General features: G+C 40.7%; 1 protein-coding gene across 18 annotated transcripts in view; it reads left to right on the forward strand.

Annotated features, from left to right (window-relative positions):
* Positions 1-20,343, forward strand: part of DLG2 (discs large MAGUK scaffold protein 2) — a 1,055,145-nt gene that overhangs the window by 162,852 nt on the left and 871,950 nt on the right. For 8 of the 18 annotated variants that reach the window (XM_065049757.1, XM_065049758.1, XM_065049759.1 and 5 more), the window contains exon 6: positions 12,517-12,591. The exons of 2 other annotated variants lie outside the window; for them this stretch is intronic. In XM_065049757.1, coding sequence (XP_064905829.1) covers positions 12,517-12,591 — 75 coding nt within the window. Of the gene's footprint in view, positions 1-421; positions 1,039-12,516; positions 12,592-20,343 lie in introns of those variants that run through there. 8 more of the 18 variants (XM_065049771.1, XM_065049775.1, XM_065049768.1 and 5 more) reach the window with 7 other exon arrangements.

Consider the following 20,343-nt stretch of genomic DNA (forward strand, 5'->3'; position numbering starts at 1 on the left):
CGATGTTTTTTCGTAAGTGGAAAAAAAAAAAGGTGCCCTTCTGTAGCTTTGAGTAGTGTATATAATGTGATTTGTCCTTTTTTTTTCCCGTGGATGGTAGAATATAATTATATCACTGTTACACTTCACAGCCCTGCATGCATGTGTAAATATGCAATTCCTTTTTTTTTCCCCTGACTGATTATTTTCTGTTATACTTTCTGAGAGTTCGCCTTATCCAGCTGTTATTTATGCTCACTTCCCGAATCCGAATCTGACCTAGTAATTCCGAGTGGTTGTAGATGTGACGCATGAGCTCTCGCACACACCTTAATGTTTCAATCATGTACTCCAAGCGATATGCAGTTGTAGGAATCATTGCTCTTAATAAAAAAACCCCTTACAACCCAAAGCAGTTGTTTTGGCAGAGAAGTGACAGCGCTGTGATAGATGGGCCCGAGAGTTGTGTGTGTTGTGCTTGCTCGGAGTTCGTAGAAAAGAGGAGGGAGAGAGCGAGCGAGAGGGGGGAGAGAGAAAAAAACAGAAAGACAGGGAAGGAGAGAGCGGGAGGGAGAGAGATTGAGAGAGAGAGACAGAGAGAGACTTGGCAAAGGAAATCTTATGGGTATACTGAAACAGCAGATCAGAATTGTGAAAGCACAGCCAGGGCTGAAATGTGATGCTTTTGCTCTTTTGTGCTTGTTGTGGTTCTCATCTGCTTATTTAGAAGGCTGCATACCATTCAACAGAATATTTTGATCACAGATTGAACAATGCAGCAATCAAGCCTGATAAGCCACCTGGAAGTTTTGCTTGAGATGATTTCTAGTGGGTTTTCTGATCCCTGTGAGCATCATGACTGCCTTTAGCATTGTGGAGGAGGACTCGAGTTTCTTATGAGGGCCCCACTTGGAAAAGCAGGCTGTGCAGATTCAAGCCTCCGGTTCTGTTCATGCTGTTCAAAAGCCTTTCCTCACCCTTGCTGATTTGTTTTTATGATTTACATATACTCCTGTGGAGATTTACAGGATGGATTGTCTGTGCATTGTCACGACCAAGGTAGGACTGGAAACATTGCTGTTATGTGTACATATTTCTCTGCTATTTTTCTATTCCTGTAATTAAATAGATTGAGCATGTACTGTGTCAGGTTGCAAGATAAAGTGATAAATAAGCGTTGCTTCAATGAGTATTTTGTTCTCTTTTTCCTGTAGATTATGCAGTTTGTTTCTGTATCACTTCCTAAATGATATGTAATTCACTTATTTTCACTTGCAAAAGGAAAAGGATTTCATCTTTTATCTTAGCCTATGCTTATGTCTATTAATATCTCTAGCTACCAGAGCACTTTCAGAATACACAGTATATGGCACATATTTTCTCAGCTTATCAGTTTATTCTGTAAACTAAAGAATAAAAAAAAAAAGGTGGGGGGGGGATTATATGGGTCCTAGTATTTTAAAGAGGCCAATCAGATGTACTTTAGATAGTCATGATGTTTCTGATTGGAGAGATGCAAGTTTCTTATGGCTTATTGTGGCTTTTTTGGGGAAAAAACATAGCTTACTTTGCATCCCTAGGCCTGAAAAATAAAAATGTCTTTGTCCCAATTCAGCACTCTTATAGTGATGTTAGATCTAGCCTGACTGTTTAGGAAAGGTCCTTCTAAAAAATTCCTTCCAGACGTGTGTGCAAACAGTTTTTTATCCACAACAGCCGCAGGCTGATGACTTTGGGGTTAAGGGCACTTCCCAACTTCAACAATCTGGGGTAGGGATAAACTGGATGATTCTTTGATATGTCCTAAAACTTAGCAAAATAAGTTAATATTAAATGACAGGGAGATAATCAGAGAACTCCCTTTCTCTTGCTACAGGACAGGCAGCTCACCGCATGTTTGTAACTGCATTTTCACATGGTGATAGTATATATAAGGAGCAGTTACTGGGGAAGCCCAGACATTGGGGTTCAGCAGAGTTGCTCCCTGTTCTGGTTTATTTTTGATGAATTTCATTATTTCAATAGGACTTTGCAAAATGCCTGGGGCAACTAGAACACCTAGAGGCTACGTAAAGGATAGGGCAAACCAGCGGTTAACGCTGCCGTCATCGTTGCTGTCATTTTTCGCATCACAGCCATGCCAAATGGGGCCCCCCATCCATGACAAGGAGAAGGGCAGGAGGAGGCACCCCGGGCACCCATGGGCAGCAGCAAAGGGTGGCGGGTGCCTGCTGCAGAGAGCAGGGAGCGTGGTGGAGCCGCAGAAACAGATGCGAGCTGTCATTCTGATCTTGATGGTGAAGAAACCCATATGGGGAAAGAACAGGAGGTGAATGAGGCCACAGAAGGAGCTCACGCTCCTTCTGTGGCCTCATTCACCTCCTGTTCTTTCCAGGTCCTTCTGATTCCCACAAGCCGTGCTGGATCTGAGACTACATCCTCGACCTGCCCTGCAGCAGACTGGAGATGCCTGCGGGTGCCCATTGATGCGATAATGGTGAAAAGCGCTCAGCAGCGGTGGTGCAGCACCGCTGAACAAAACCTGGATGCAGGATCACACTAAACATTCTTTTTCTAGTTCCTGATGCTGCCTTCCAACAGAAAATAAGCAGGAAGGTTGAAAGAGACCGCTGTGATTTGCTCTACATTTGGGTGTCTGGAGGTGCGGTGAGGACCTGCAATCAAAGCCATCCTTGGCCTTGAGAGGTTGGCAAGGAGGTCTGTAGTAGCTGGGTTTGGGACAGGGAAATGAATCTACATTTAAGATAGTATAATTGGGAGAAGAATGTGGCTCAGTGCCTTTTTTTGGATATCAGGAGACACCAATTTATTTATTTTATGAATTAGTGATTAATGTTTCCGCTGGACATTTTCCGAGGACCTTCTGGACAATAACAAGTGTAGACTCACGGTCATCTCACTACTACTGCTGCTCTGAGCAGGGCTCCCAACTCCATCTACACACAATATTTTTCCTCCCATCTCTTCTGTTTCTTGGATTTGCCGCTAAATGGCTGAAATGATATGAAAGTCAAGCATATGAGCCCCAAATATTCAATTCCATATAATCAGCCTTCACTGCCAACTTGATGTTGGAAGGAGATAGGATTGTGAATTGTAGGTGACCTGCTGTTTGGATGCATGTGGGAACAGCATATTAACATATGTAATTGAGCTGAATAATGACAAAAATCTAGTTTCAGAACACTTTCATATTGCGAAGGCTTGAAGCCAAATAAACTACAGTTGATTTCCTCATCTTCTTGTGCTGCCATATTTAAATAGCTGCACCAGTGTAATTACATTGTATTGATCCATAATCTGCTCTTACTTTATTGTGCATTGGAGTTTCTTGAAACTGAACAAATTTTTATGGCACCTGTTTATGCCAGTTTTCACTGATATGGTAAGAGCAGACCTCTTTTGAGATTTTTTAAAAATTATTTCAATAAGTATGAATTCTCCAGAGCAACCGTATGGTCAGTTTTGGCCACAGATCTGGTAATTATCCTTATCTGAATACCCATTTGTCTGATTTTGTTCTTAATCCTGTCAAAGTGGATGTCAAGAGGAAGTAAATACATCAGTTTTATTTTTCAGTAATTATTTTCAATAATTCTTTAAATAATGAAATGGAAGGAAAAGATGAATGCTATTTAAACTTCAAAAGATGAACACTGTTTAAAAAAGTTGACATTTTTAACATATGGTCATTAAATTTACTCTGGAATTTGCAGTATCTCCAGTCTATAGAAAATGACATAAATGTTGTGGTGGAGTGAACATGCCCTTGTAGATTATGTACAATAGATCTAAAGATCCTGCTTTGAACTCTGTGTGGTGAAAGATGCCATCTAATAAAATTAGTTTCTGGTGTGCCTTGCCAAATCTTAAATCCTACTGATGTTTCAGCCAAAATGTAAGATAAATTTAAGATATATTTAAGATATTAATTTGTACAGATTCTTCTTCTATTGTTTTACATGCTTCATGTTTTCATGCATTTCTGAACCCATGACTTAAGAAATGCTGAATCGGTCAAGGAGGACTTCTTATGGTCTCCTAGTTTATTTTAATTGATCATGTTCCCAGCATAGCTTCTTTCTATTATTGTCGCATAAAGCACATTAATTTGTGGCATTGTTTTATCATTAAGAAGGATTCAGTATAAATAACAGCTTAGGTCAAGACTCTGTCGCAGCGGGAGCTCCAGGAGTTTTTGAAAAGAAGGAACATTCCCACTGTGCCTCCCAACAGTCAGGGACAACATGCTGTCCTCTCCCTTAGCTTTCAGCTGTCCTTCCATCCTTCTGCTTTTATCAGGATTCTGAATACAACAGTTTCTGCTGCTGGTGAAAAAGCAAATAGCTCTGTGTTGCCCTACATGACTCATTATAACAGGGGCTGCTTTGCTGAAATCCCCAGTTCTTGCTGTCAGGTGGCTTAGAAAAGATGATCAGCTCTCCCTGGAGCTCAGAGATGGAAAATCTAAAGGTCTAAAACACAGCAGATGAATGAAGAGAAATCAAAATATGCTTTTCTTTTTTAAATCTCATGATTTCAAGGTGTCAGATTCAGGCTTTTTGTTACTTGCAGCTGGCAATCATGGCACGAAAAAAAAGAGAGAATTGAATAACACTGCAATTGGCCATCCAGTCCTCTGTCACAAGAAGAACTACATAAAGACCTTCTCCTAGGATACAGATTTTTAAACTGCCTGGGAAATCTAGTCTAATATTTTGTCACCCTTAACATCAGTAATGGCCCTCAGAACCGTCAATGTTGGTTGCCGCTGGTTTCACCTCTTGTTTTGTTTGGGAGCTGTACTTTGCGGTTTGCTTAAAATCCTAGAGTTCATCACCTGCATGCTTCTGTGTTTTGAGAAGAGCTTGCAAAGATGTACACAAAGACTGGACACCAAATTAAATGTTCCAAATTTACTCACAAAACCTAAACGGCTTGCTGCTTATTGCCTGACTCCCAAGTTCGCAGCACTGAGCACAGGCAGCAGTAGGTTCCTGTGACCCAGAGCTGTGTCCTCCAGCTTGTAATCTAGAGAACCGGCCACCTTCAGACCCAGGGAGAATGCCCAACTTGAACTTGTTGGTTTTGTTACCTACAAAAATACATTTCCATCCTCAAAGTGTTGAAAAGTCTGCAACAATTACTCCTTCCTAGTGATTCTTGTTGCCAGCTTCCACTTAACTCTGTAGTGGATTAAGCTGGATTACTCACTACACAGTTTCCATGTTTAATTCAAGTGTCACTGGCCTCTGTGGGATCAGACGATTAAATGAAAATGTTATTATCACATGAATGAAAAAAACGACCCAGTTCATTTCACTAGCAAAGAGGTTTGGAGTTTTGTTTTTAGTTTTTTTGTTCTTCTAAAATTCTCTGATAGTCTAGTTTTTCTTTTTTCATGGCTGTCTGTTGAGCACCTTTTCTAAGGATTTAGTTCAAGTGTTTAAAATAATGAAATAAAGATATAAGGAAAAAAAATATAAGTTTTTTAATGGTTCTGGGAAGCAGAATGATGTGCTTGTTTATGTTGTTAACCCATGTCGAGGTTGAGTATGTACAATTCTGACTTGCAATGTTGCCAGAAGCCAACAACATCTGCCTATCCTATTTTCTTCTGCTCATCCAGCAATATTTTTGGAACAGGGGACATCTTTGTATGTACTTAAGGCAAAATCCTGACAGATGTGGGAGCATAAGTCTCAATACTCGCAATGGTTGTGGAAAATAAGAACCCGTTGCAGCCAAGTACGGGACCAACTTCTGGCTTAGACTTTGGGTATGGTATGACTCTTTGGTAGGTCTGTCCCGCTCCACACACTCATCACCCCACATTGCAGCATGAATTTACGAGTAAAGCCAAGAAAAGCTATAAAATTTACATCGTGTCTTTTTGTCAGCATTAGCTTTCCTTTCCCCATAATCCCAACATGGAAGACAAGGCAAAATTCAGAGCTCATCCTCCTCAGTAGCCTCACTGTGAACCTGAGTGAGGAGTTGCTGTGGCTTGGATAGTTGACTTTGAAACTATCAGTCTACATTAAGTGTATCATTCTGAATCCCGGTTGATTGTGTGCCTTGCTTGGGAAAGTTAGTGACAGGTCTTGTGTGCCCGTAGGATACTGTGGGTTCCCCAAGTGAGGGGAAGACCCTCATTTAGCATTTAGTTGACGTGATTGACTCCCGGCACGAACCCAGTTGATTTAAAGGGTGTTTTTAGAACTTGACTGGAAGATGCAAAAATGCAGAGGTGGCACTGCTGAAGTGACCTCACCGTTCCAGCCTCTCTAATTTAAAGCAGCAGCAAAACCAGTCACAAGGTGCTCTCAGAAGGGCAGGATGGTAAATCAGATCAGGTAATCTGCTGGAGGTGGAGAGCAGGCATGCACACTATATGGCAGCAGTTGGTCTCCCTCTGCATAGGTGAATCCACTATGAGGTTAGGTTGGATTATTGATTATGGTGTCCTGAGGCTGATGCAAATAGGTAATACTTAGAATATATATTTGAAGAGCTTTTGTAATAGGCCTTACTGAAGAAAATAAGCCTATTTCCTCCCCCCCTTTCCCAGTTATATTGTGTTGAGCTGATACAGAGTTTTTAAAAAGGTCTGTACTTGGAGAATGAAGTTCAATTTATTTTGTGGGTCTTCCTACAAGATCAGCTCTATGTGTCTGAGAGGCTGTAGGGTAAGTCCAAAAATTAGGAAATTATAAAACTAGGTATATATGCTGAGGTTGAATGAGTGCCTCAGGTATTACAGACAAGTATAATCTTACCAACACCAGGAAAGCTGTAGAGAGCTACATTACATGAAGATCGGGTTTAAATTTAGCTGGATATGAAACAAAAAAATAACCACATTTCTATGTGCCCACATATTGTTAATAATGGTAAATAGATCTGGGCAACATTTGTTGTTTTTTCCTTTGCAAGACTTCAGGCTTTGAATTATTGCAGTTTCAAATCATAAACTGGCTAGCTAAGTTTTTTGTACTAAATTTCCTGGCTATAACACATCCGAAACACAGGAAACACAATAATTTTCCCCTCAGAGATTCACATTTAGCTAAAGTCAAAATCTTTTTCTATAATCATTATTGGGTGCTGATGAGCACTTCAAACTGTGGTGTTTTCCTGCCAGACCCTAAAAGTGTAATAGTGCTGAATCCATGCAATTTACATGTAATTTAGTAAACTCTATTCTGAAGTGGTACTTGAGGACAGCTTTGATGACGATGGGTTGGCTGCTGGCTAAACTGCACACTCTTAGAAGACCAGAAAGATCCTTTTCATTGATTACCATTTATCTTAGCTGGAGAACACACTAATAGATGTCTGGCAGATGGGGAGTGTATCGGAGTATTTATTTCAAATCTTTATTTACCGATGTTAAATTTTGAAACAATTGTTGTAAGGCTCTAGCTTTTGGATTGCAAACATTATGAATGTAAACTGATGAGACACATGTTGTATTTTCTAGAAAAAAAAAAAATTGGGGGGGGAGTCTCAAGAAAATTACACAGAACAAACCAATGTGCATTGCATATGTAACGTCTTGTAATTATATCTTGTCAAAAGCTCAACTTTTTTCTCTTTTATTCTTTAGAAATATGGTAATTGTCCCTTTTCCCTTGTAGTTAATTATAAATTTCAGGAAGAATTAAGTCTGTTAAATCTCTTCTTCCCCTTCTTCCCCCTCCCTTGGTCTCTATGGCAGCAGCAGAAATAGAAGGGAATTACTTTGATCTCAATTTCTGAGTGACACTTCGTTTCTTCCAAGCATTGACCTTGTTTAGTGCAACTGAAATTTTCAATAGACTTCATTAGATTATAATTTGCTGATCTTAGGGAGATGTCTTTATTGAGATTGGTTTTAACTATGAAAGGAGAAGGGTGATTTGTTTCATGAATCTATGAACAGCTCTATAAACTGAGAAAAGAAAATGTTCAGTTAACTGCTCAGGCAGATATGGTTAGTGCTTAATACTAATACTACTGCACAGCAGTGGAGAGCTGCAGATGTAAGGAAAGGTGCAAGATACTGAGCAAGAAAAGAAAATGAGAGCGCCTTATCCTGCTCTGTTAATGATAGTGCTGCTTATTGATAGCAGAGCTATACATCCTTAGCAGGTCCCTTCTCTACCATTCAGAGAGCCTGGGTGGAGGTGGGAAGATAATTTCCTAGTGCTAAAGAGATCTGCATTTTTATGCATGTCATATAGCTGGAGCTGATGGAATGGATTGTTTGCAATGTCCAAGAGGCCACTAAAAGAAGAAAAGATGTGTGTCTCCTGGCATGCGTCCTGAACATAAACATGCATTTCTTCTGTGTTGTAATCTGTTTTCTACTACCGTGCAATTTTCCTTCTGTCTCCCTTCACCTGATGAGAGACTTCTGAAAAATGAGACGATGTGTACAATCAGGAAAGGAATTATATTTATGAGTGAATCATTAGGTCAGGGGGGATGGACTAGTATATGATTATATTTTATGCAGTCTGAGACCTCTGGTTGAGATCTACAATTTTCATTTCTCCAGAGAATCATCTGCATCAGAGAAGATAATTTGTAAGGATGTGTAGGATTAAATAGATATGTTCCACTTGGTTTGTCTTCAGCCAACTCTTTTGCTACTGGAGACCTCACTCAAGGACTTGTATATAATTTACAAATCCTATTCTTGGTCATTCTAGGGGGTACAAATAGGATCTTACTTGTGACTGCTTTTGATTCTGATCACCAATATCTGCTCTGAGAAATCATGTTAAGACAAATCTTAAAGAGTGCTGCAGTTCAGTGAGCCCTGAATTTTTAGCAGATAAGATATTCCTAAATATCCTCTCTGTATTTTGTTTCATCTTCCTACAGAGCTAAGATCTGCCTCCAAATGTATCTCCAGACACAGTCACATTAGATGATATCTATCTGTCCAAATTTGGTATTGATTACATATATATAATCTCTCCCTGCCTATGAGAAAGTGGCAATAAACTATATGTAGATGCTCTTTAAGTCCTCCAAACATCCTTAGCAGTCACTGTGGTAGATCACACAACACTGAAGAAGAATTCTTCCTTGAAATCTTACCCGGAGTTTGCTGATGTGCAACTGCGTCTCTGTCACCTGAAAACTCTCTTGTGCAGAGCCACAGAGCTCTCACCTCCTGATTTAATATTCAATAGGCAAAATTTCCCACTGCAACAATACAGAGAGCACTGATGCTACCACTCTGCATTATATTAATGTATCTGCAAGATACATTATACCAATGTTTCTGACCAGTGCTAACAGCAGTCAGTTATTTCATCACCTGACTGAGAAAATCATGTAGGGAAGAAGCCAGCTTAAAGGTTGCATGCTAGAAAAGTAGAAGTTTGGTACAGAGATTCTGAACGGCTTACAACCTTGCATTTTCTTTCTGGAGTCAGTGCTTTTCTGTTGCCTGGTTACTTATGGAGCCTGCATTTCTGTATGCTTGATAAACCTATTGGTTTGTGAATTACATGTAACAGTGCTTCCATTGAAGGAATCGCACTGTCTCTAGCTGGCTAAGAGGTTAGCATCTCTATCTGACTTGGGTCATCGCTTCATTGCTTCCCTCCTGTATTATGGCTATGCAATGTATCAAGGATTCAAAGCATTAACGCAGAAAATAAGCTGTGACTGATGCTGAATTCAGCAATGAGAATGGATGTATCCTTTTGTGTCCCAAGGTCTCTTTATATAAAAATCACACAAGCTGAAGATCTTATTGCATATTTTGATGGCTCTGATTGCATGAAGCTGCGACAAAGCCTACGCCTGGATAGCTGTGTCTATTGCTATGTTGGAGCTGTCTCAAGGGTGAAGCTTAGTGCAAGAGGCTGAGTATCCTCAAGAAAAGAGCGTAAAACAAGACTTGTTCATAAGCTGTGGTGAAACAGCCCCTCTGGTTCCATTTAAGATGTAGAACTCTTTTATTACAGGATATTTTCCCAAACACCAAGGCAAGACATATTCTTTTTACAAGTATTAGCAAACATGAAAAGGAAACTGCAGGTAATTCTGTCCTCCGTTGAAGGCTGTCTAAAGAAAAGTGATTTCAAATGGTGGATTTTCATCACTTTTCACATTTTTAACTTTCCAGGGTAGTGGTCCTTATGCTCACCAGACTCCTAAGTTGTTGAAAATGTTAGCAGTAATAATAAAACAGAATTAGTTCCTTCTCTGGCCTGCAAATAATTCCCAACATATTTATTCCTATGCTTATTTGTGTTTCTTATGCTTGCAGAATACTTTAGGTAGTGTTGACCTTTGGATAATATTTTTGTAGTTGGTGCCTCTAGGTGTGACATGTTTCAGATTTTGGCTGATTTAAAAACATAAAAAATGAGAAATTTTGTGAAGAAAAGCATTACCAACAACTGCTATAAAACCTTATTTCTTAGAAGTACGTCAACTAGGTGAGTGTGTAAGATATGAAAGATATGAAAAGCATTGGTTTTTACACAACAATGCAAAAAGTAGTCATCGTTCAAATAAGAAATCAACTCCAAACTCTAAAAAGCTGTAGGAGTGCAGTGTTCGTCCTAGTCCTTGACCCACATGCATTTTTCAGACAATTCCAGGGCGGTCATGTTATCAGCACAGTAATTCAAATATCCAGCTGTGAAAGGCCAAACTCTGCAGGTCACCCTACAGCCCAGATGCAAACTCAGCCCAGCCCTTGCTGCCTACCAGCAATTCTCAGTTAACTCTGTCTTTCGGGCCTTTGAATATGTAGGTTATATTGTATGCTTCTGGGCCCTGGGGCAATTTTGGTATCAATCTCAAAGTCAAGAGTACTTGCAGCGTATTAGCCCCTTGTACTATGAGATCTAGAGCCTTTATTTTGCAGATGTATCCTCTTTAAGATGTGAGGAGTCTCCTAGCATACATGTTATGCATGGTTACCTGAGACTGTAAGATCGAGCTTTTCAATCAGAAAGGTGTTTCCTGTCCAAAGCAAATTATTGATTTTCTTGCCTTTATCTTGACTTGGATTAAAGCCTGAAGATCTACAATTGTTAAAAAAAGGAAAAAATAATTACCAATGTTTCATGCAGTCTTTTGATCAAAATACATTTATAATTTTATTATTTTGATAGGATTACATAGTCTGCTGCTGCATTCATTCCTTCCTTACAGGAGATAACACATACCTGCAGGATATTGTTGCCATGATAGCAGTGACTTTTTCAAATCCTTTTACACAGACTTTCTAAACTTTCATCTAAAGGTACAATGCTTCTTGCTTGCTAGCTGCTTTTTTGAATATTCCTTAAAGTTGTCTAAATGAAAACATAAAAGATAACCAGTTTTTAAAGTTTGGGGAATATAAAGCTGAAACGGATATGCACAGTTTTTCTTTTTGTTAACTTATGACAGTATTTAGTATTGCAATGCTTTACAAATGTTTAATTTTTGGAGATAAAGAACAAGTACTAATAGTGCTTAATTAGTTAATGTTCTTAAATCAGACTAAGATTGAAAACACTAAGCATTAGTGTTTACAGAGGTTGCTCTCCTTTGCTCTCAGCATGGGGAAAAGAAAGGTGTAATATACTTGCTTGTGATATATCTGGCTTAAATGAAAATAAAAGGAACAAAGCTTTTTTTTTTCCTGCTCAATTTCCAGCTTCAGGAACATACATGATTACAAGAGTCCTCCAATTCGAGGACCTAAATAATAGTTCGACTCCTATGTGAAATGCTGAGAGTAATGGTGGCAGAAACCAGAATTTATTCTGAACTTTTCTTCAGGGACTCTGACCCAATCTGCTGTGCAATTTGTTCTGATGGGCTCCAAACCTCTGTTAAAATGTAATTGAATCACTGCAAATGCAAGGGAAATTACAGGAAGATCAGCCTGAAGGCCTGATGGTTGCATCTTGCACTGCCATGTGGAACATTAGACTTTAAATTAATCCCTCACTCTTTTGGTTCTGCAAAGTTTCAGGGAACTGCAGGAGTCTTGGGTACTTGTTCCATGTCCTCCATGGACCAATCTGGGGAGTAAGTAGAGCAAAGAAACACACCCTAAAAATTTGGAGCACTTACTTCTCCTGGAAAATAGCCCTGGGGTTGTTCAAGCTGCATCTATCACTGGTTCAAAGAGAATGTAATGCAAATGGCTTGTCATAAAATGGGCAGAAAAAAAGCCAACCTCTGCCTACTACCTAAAGCTCTGCTGTTCTCTGAATGCTCCAATGTGGAGGAAAGCCAGATGTCACATGCTTGGGGTTCAGAGTGGATGAAGGATATGTTCACCCACATAACCAAGAACTTCAAAGCAAAATTAATGGATAAGCATTTAGGCCTTTTTGGTCCTGTGAACTGCAAATTATTTTCCCTACATGACAGTGGAAAATGACTTTTTGAGATGTAATACATACTAGCAAAATCATAGATGTTCCATCTGGAATGGAGCCCGTTGCACCTAGTGATTGCAGCACGTACTGTGTTGTGTGTAATGCCGTTTTCACTTATTTGCAGCAGAGCCATGGCAGATGCCCATCCCACAAATGTTCAGTCGAAACACCTGCTTGGATACCCATTCAGCACTCTACCGTAAGTTTGAGCCTTTTAATACAAAGATTTGAGAGACTGAATGGTAAGTCTCTGTGTTTGGAGAAGCCAAACCCAGGATGCAAGCCTTGTACAGTCGGTGGTGGTGTCCAGCTCAGAGAAGTCTGAAGTCACTGTTGCTTGCTGTAACTCTGTGCTCCAGCTGAGCATGATGACTGGGAGCCTGCTGGTTTTGCCTGGTTGTGGGCAGCTTTTGGGGGAATTCGTTCGTAAGCTCTGCTAGAAAAGCTGGCATTTAAATCACCAGGTTGTGACCAGACCCAGGTGGTGACACAAGGAAGTGGAGATACATCTTTTAGATTCCACATTCTCATGGAAGAAAGGAAGACTGATGGTGCCAAGTGCTTTACAGACTAATAAGTGGGAAAATTTGCCTAGTGTAGGTAACAGTGACTTTTGGGATGATGGGCAGTGCTTGTTCTTTAGTCTGCTGGATTTATAGGAAATGACCTTTGTAAATGCTTTCCTTCTTCTGCCAATTAGATGTCTTCAGTGAGATTTGTTTTTAACTGTCAAAGACACAGTAATATTTGTAGAGAAAAAAGAAACTGCAGTCAAGTTGACACTGCATTGATTCATATCTTGTCTGAACATACATGCAGATAGAGCCAAATCCTTGAATGCTGGAAGTTAAGACTAGAGGACTGACTAATAGAGCTATGATGATTTATCTCAGCTGAGGACTTGGCAGGATTTAGTTGACATTTTCTTTGGCTCTGGACTACAGCATGATGTTCGTCCACAGCTATCAACTTGTCACCTTTTATGAGTAGATGAATGAGAAACAAATTCAAGTTTTCACTGTCCCTCAGCCTCTTGCTAATCTTGCAAGTGATTGTAAACCTTGTGGTTTTGGTTGACCTGATAAAATGTTAAAATCAATGATATCGTTGTTGATCTATATTAAAACAGACCCACTTAAAAGCATTGATTGAACAGCTGAAGTAAACAGTTTTTTACCAGCTGAGGATCTGGCCTAGTAACTAATTAGCAACACTTCTTAATTATTAATTTTGATACTCAGAGGCTTTGGACTGACTTTGTGATGTGGTCTTGTTTTTTTTTTTTGTTAATATCAAGAAGGCTGCAGCATAAGCACAAGTATGGCAGTGTGGTGCTTTGAGAAATGGAAGTGTATTGGGCATGTGTAGTAAGTCAGGAGCAGTTGCACTCAATTATTTCCACAGACACCAAGACCTGACTTTTCAGATAGTGGCTTTAAATGCTTTGGGTATTTTTTAAGATATGTATTTCTTAAACCATCAAGAATAAAAGCATCTAGCTTGAGTATTCTTTGCATGTCTTTTGTTACACCAAATATGTGTGCGTGCATAGGTACTATCTATAGACTTGCTATCTTGCAAACTTCTATACTGTCACAAAAAATGATAACCTGAGGATGGAGCTTTGTTGTCTTTGTTATCACCAGAAATGGTCTAAGATCATAATAACTCCAAGAACTGTTTTTTTTAACTGTTAGAGTGAAAACTGGTACTGGGACCACTATTTAGTGTCTTAACAACATAGACAGATTGAGTGCAAGCTCAGCAATTTTTCAGCTGACACCAAGCTGAATGGTGAAGTTGATACAGTGGAGGGACGGGATGCCATCCAGAGGGACCTGGACAAGCTTGAGAAGTGGGCCCATGTGAACCTCATGAGGATGAACAGGCAAAGTGCAAGGTCCTGCACGTGGGTGAGGGCAACCCCTGGTATCAATATAGGCTGGAGATGAAGGGATTGAGAGTAAGCCTGCAGAGAAGGACTTGAGGGTACTGGGGGATGAAAGACTGGACATGAGACAACCATATCCTGGGCTGCATCAAAAAGAGTGTGGCCAGCAGATTGAGGGAGGTGATTCTGCCCCTCTGCTCCACTCTGGTGAGACCCCACCTGGAGTCCTGTGTCCAGCTCTGGAGCCCTCAGTGCAGGAAAGACATGGACCTGCTGGAGAGGGGCCAGAGGAGGCACAGAAATGATCAGAGGCTGGAACAGCTCTGTTGTGAGAACAGGCTGAGAGAGCTGGGGTTGTTCAGCCTGGAGAAGAGAAGGCTCTGGGGAGACCTTATTGCGGCTTTTCAATATATAAAGGGGGCTGATAAGAAACATAGAGAGAGACTCTTTACCAAGGCCTGTAGTGACAGGACAAGGGGCAATGTTTTTTAGCTGAAAGAGGGAAGATTTAGATTGGACATACTAATACATTTTTTTTATTATGAGGGTAATGAGGCACTGGAACAGGCTGCCCAGAGAAGCTGTGGATGCTCCATCTCTGGAAGTGTTCAAGGTTTGGTTGGACAGGGCTTTGAGAAGCCTGGTCTAGTTGAAGATGTCCTTGCCCAGGGCAGAGGGGACTTGGACTAGGTGAAGGTCTTTTCCAATCCAAACCATTCTATGATTCTAGGAAAAAAAAAACCAACTTAATATTACAATACAGTTCAACCATTCAATTAGTTGATTTTTTTTAATGTACAGTACAACATGTGGTCCTTGAGGTAATTGCCTACTTGGAACTTGCTTCCTTCTATATTTTTCTTGATTATAAGAGTTGAATGGAGTGAAGGAGCTCAGCATTTTCCCACAAATACGTTGTAATTCCCAAGCACCTCCTGGTTCTTTTTTATAAAATCATTTCCTATGCAGCCAAACAGATTTTTCTGTATACCTTATCTGTATCAGATATTTATAAGCATATTTTACCACACTTCAGTATATTTCTTCTTTTGGGAGACTAATGCAGGCAGTTGGGGAAAATTAAATTAAATTCAAGGTGGTCAACATTTTTCACCATCTGGCTTCCAAAGTAGTGTTTGACTGCTTTGCTTTTATCTGAGAAAATTATCTGTTAAATGTCAGCATTTTGACAGAAAGCTGATTAATGAAATGAAAATTTCTGGTGATACATCAAAGCACGTTACCTGCTATGAAAGGACTGAAAGACCAAAAAAAAGCAGAGATCTGGCCAGTTGTGACAGCTCCACTAGATGATCATAGTGTGTGTTTGAATGACTCTCAAGAGCAGTATAGGGAATGGTGTCAAATAATGAAGGAAAAACAAACTGGGAGAAAGGATATCCTTTTTCATCAATTTTGCTGGCTGTGTCACTCAGGATGCCATGTGTCTGGGCTAGGTTTTTCCCTCCTTTTTCAGCAGTTTTTATAAAAAGCACTGTGTCCTCTCTTGGGACTGCCTTTCCCATCTAATGCAAGAACCAGGAGATCTGGCAGCCTTGCTGTTACATAACAGCCTGACTTTTGCAGTCCCTAATTTACCATCCTTTTTGAATTTACTGATGATTCTCGCAATTAAGATTTTTAATTCTGTTTGGCAACTCACCATCTGCAAAAGAGGGCATAAGTGAACACTGCCTTTCTGTGCCTTCACAATGTCCTTAATTAGATTCATTTTAAGTCTGAGAGTTTTAATCAAGGGAATTACCTAAGGGTGGCTTTGTCTGCACTTGCGCTTTTAGTTGTGTCTTCCAAAGGATTTGTAGTGTTTGATTATAAAATACTCCAAAAGGAGTTCATTTTGCTGCTCTTTAGCATACTAAACCTACCTATTGCTGGGGTTGCCTGCTAGCAAGATCCATTATGCAAAGATAATGAAGTATCACAGACTGTACTGGTGCCGCAAAAATGTTTGAGGTTGTCTTTTCTTCTGGCCCCATTGACAGCCTTTCTTGACTTCAGCATTGAGCATTAATATTCACCGTATCTCACCCTCTAGCATTAATAGGATCCCTCTGCTCTTCCCTGCTGCACTCTCAGCAGAGCTCCTTGGCCCACTGTCCTCATCATCTTTATCACCATCACAAAACCAGGACAGCCTTCCACCAAAAGATTCCCTTTTGGGGATCATCTGCCACTGAACAGCAGCAGGAGAGAGTTGTAAATGGTGTGGGGTCACAAAAGGCAAAGGATTTGGTTTATGCCCTAAGCAGAGCATCACAGAATCACAGAATCACAGAATGTCAGGGATTGGAAGGGACCTCGAAAGATCATCCAGTCCAATTCCCCTGCCGGAGCAGGAACACCCAGATGAGGTTACACAGGAAGGTGTCCAGGCGGGTTTTGAATGTCTCCAGAGAAGGAGACTCCACAACCTCCCTGGGCAGCCTGGTCCAGTGTCTGTCACCCTCACTAAGAAGTTTCTTCTCAAATTTAAGTGGAACCTCTTGTGTTCCAGTTTGAACCCGTTACCCCTTGTTCTACCATTGGTTGTCACCAAGAAGAGCCTGGCTCCATCCTCCTGACACTCACCCTTTATGTATTTATAAACATTAATAAGGTCACCCCTGAGTCTTCTCCAAACTCAAGAGCCCCAGCTCCCTCAGCCTTTCCTCACATGGGAGATGCTCCACTCCCTTAATCACCTTTGTTGCCCTGCACTGGACTCTCTCCAGCAGTTCCCTGTCCTTCTGGAACTGAGGGCCCAGAACTGGACACAATATTCCAGGTGTGGTCTCACCAGGGCAGAGTAGAGGGGCAGGAGAACCTCTCTGACCTACTAACCACCCCCTTCTAATACACCCCAGGTACCATTGGCCTTCTGGCCACAAGGGCACAGTGCTGGCTCATGGTCATCCTGTTGTCCACCAGGACCCCCAGGTCCCTTTCCCCTACACTACTCTCTAATAGGTCATTCCCCAACCTATACTGGAAGCTGGGGTTGTTCCTACCCAGATACAAGACTCTACACTTCCCCTTGTTACATTTAATTAATTTTTTCCCCGCCCAACTCTCTAGCCTGTCCAGGTCTCGCTCACTCAGAATCAGCTGTCCCCTCGGTGTGGAGAAGGGGACAGTGACTTTAAGGTGAGGGGAACCTGAGCAAGGGTGCTCTCGGGGGAAATGCAGCAGCCGCGCCTGCTGCGATAGCTCATGGGCTGCAGCTTTACGTAGATGCTACATTCTGTGGAAATTCAGTGCAAGTTTTGGCCGCGAGCCTGCTTTGCAGCTGAGCTCTCAGTCTTTCTGCCCCTTGATTCACCCATATCCATCACACAAGGAGAGCAAAATTCACTCCTCTTTGAACCTGTGTACATGTGCAGGATATAATTGCTCTGTTTATGTGGAATAGATCACTGCGTGGAGGATAAAGTTACTCTGGCTTTTCCCTTTTCCCAGTCTATTGGGAAGGCTGGAGGGACAGGAATGCGCTGATGCCCTGCACAATATCTGAATTTAGTCTGAACTGGGAGTTAACCTATAAACATTCCACGTTCAAGCTAATCAAGGTTTTTGCATTCAGACTCACTTCACAGGAGTTTTTTTAAAGAAATTCATACTTTTGGAAGATGACTGCAGATTAGTTCTGGTGGTTGTGTTCTATGTAAAGAATGTTCTGACACAATACTGTACAATGGAGCCAAGCAGGAACATATTAAACATGCATATTCTGCTTTGTTTTAAGGCTATGAGTCTGGAAGAATTGTTTCTGAAATCAGTCTTGCTCTCTTTAAATACAAAACAAATAAATGGCTCTGTTTGGCTAGACTCGGCTCTCTCCTGGGACTTTGCGTTGTGCCTCGTAACGATGTCCCTTCCTCTCCTTTGTAGATGTGCTCTATAAAACAAATAAATAGCTCTGCACTCCAGAAAGTGCCTTTTGCAGAGGCTCTCTCTCTTTCTAAGCTTTAAGTCTTTTCCTATTAAAACCCTATTGGCTAATAAATTCCACAGACAATGCAGGTGGTGGGGAATGTTTTTTGTAGCTAACTTGAAATATTAGAAAACGGAGCTACTAATACAATGCTCTGTTCTTCTGTCTTTTACCTTGCCTCTGATGGTAATGGAAAATTTGAAGTGCTAAAACTCAGCTTTATTTTTAAAGGAGGTATTAAAGCAGTGCCATGTATGTTTCTGTTGGGTCACCAAATTCCTGCAGATCTTTTCCATTCCAAGGTCTCCCGTACCCCTCCTTACTCAGTGCTCAAGGCAGTTTACTGTCCACCTCTTCACCATTTAAAAAGGCTGTTTGTAACCTGCACTACTGAGTCTGTCACCAATTCCCAGCTAAGAAGCTGCTTTTTAAAACAGCCACTTAGATCCCCCTTCTCCTTAGCTCTCTGATGCTTCTGTCTCATTCGCACTGCCCCTCCCCAGCCTTCCCTGCAGAAAAACATGCTGTTCATATTGTTGTTGGCTGTAGCTCAAGGTGCTGAAGAGTTGTGACATCTCTCCTGTAATCTGATTTACAGATTCAGTGGGGAAAGTTCCAGGTAGTGTTGGATTAGTGGCAAACCACAGCACATCCCAGCAGGGTAGCAAATGCTTCATGCTCGGGTAGATAGAGGCAGATGCTGTGAACAGAAGGGCTCAGGAGTAAATTTTGAGAGAAACAGGGCAAAAGAAGCCATTTACTCCTCTATTTCATTTAAGAGTAGGGGAGAAAGGGGAGAAAAGATTTTTTTTTTTTATGGTAATAGCACCGTGATAAGGAAATATATATACTTGATTTACGACATACGTGGTCCTTCTTCCTATTTGAGTTCATGTGATCCCAGTGAAACTAGGGAGGGGTTTCACAATTGCAAAACAAGCTCAGAAACCCTTAAGGTAAGGTGATAATTAGCTTAAAAACAAGGATGATAAACATTAAGCTGTAGAAAACCATTATCTGCAGATTGACCCACATAGCTGCTTGACATCATCATCAGGAAACATTTTGCATGAGTTATTTACAGTGAGTAATTTCATTAAGCACACATTGTGTCTAGGATATTTGGTGTCTTTATTGCTTTATTTGTTTTATGGAAAGCACCAGGATGATTCTACAGCAGTCCCAGTCCCAGAAGTGTAGCAGTGCATAACTTAGAACAAAGTATTTCTAACTTGGTTATAGAAATTTTCTTTAACTTGAAACTTGGTATTCATCTTTATGACAGCAGTTACTTAAAGGTAAACTTTTATAGAAAAGAAATATTGATTTAACTACTTAAAATCATTATAGCTCATGAGCTCATGAGCACAAAAAATTAAACAGAACTTAATACTCTTCTGGATGCTATTTTAAAATTCTAGTTTAAGTGCTGATTTAGCCAGGAAACATTTTGACACTGTAACTGAAGTTTAAAAACAGTGTGCACATCAAAATTCTACAGTATTTATTATTTATTATTCCAAAAAGAATAGATTCAATATTAGGAAAAACTTCACAGAAAGGGTTGTCAGGCACTGGAACAGACTGCCCAGGGAAGTAGTTGAATCACCATCCCTGGAGGTATTTAAGCAAAGATGAGGTTCTTAGGGACATAGTTTAGAGGTGGACTTGGCAGTGTCAGGTTAACGGTTGGACTCAATGATCTTAGAGGTCTTTTCCAACCACAAGTATTCTACGATTCTACGATAAGAGGAAAACCACTATTGGAGTATAGTCTTTCAATTATTTATCAGCAGTCTGGTTTAACTGGGAAGGTCCCAGTTGACTGGAAATTGGCAAATGTGACGCCCATCTACAAGAAGGGCCGGAAGGAGGATCCAGAAAATTACAAGTGATAGGGCCCAGTCATGGTTTTATGAAAGACAGGTCCTGCTTGACCAACCTGATCTCCTTCTATGACAAGGTACCCTGCTTCATGGATGAGGGGAAGGTTGTGGATGTTGTGTACTTAGACTTCAGTAAAGCCTTTGAGACCATATTCCACAGAATTCTCCTGGAGAAGTTGGCAGCTCATGGCCTGGATGGGTGTATCTGTGTTGGATAAAGAACTGTCTGGAGGGTCCAGCCCA

The sequence above is a fragment of the Columba livia genome, chromosome 1 (assembly GCF_036013475.1).
Source record: "Columba livia isolate bColLiv1 breed racing homer chromosome 1, bColLiv1.pat.W.v2, whole genome shotgun sequence".
Lineage (NCBI taxonomy): Eukaryota > Metazoa > Chordata > Aves > Columbiformes > Columbidae > Columba > Columba livia.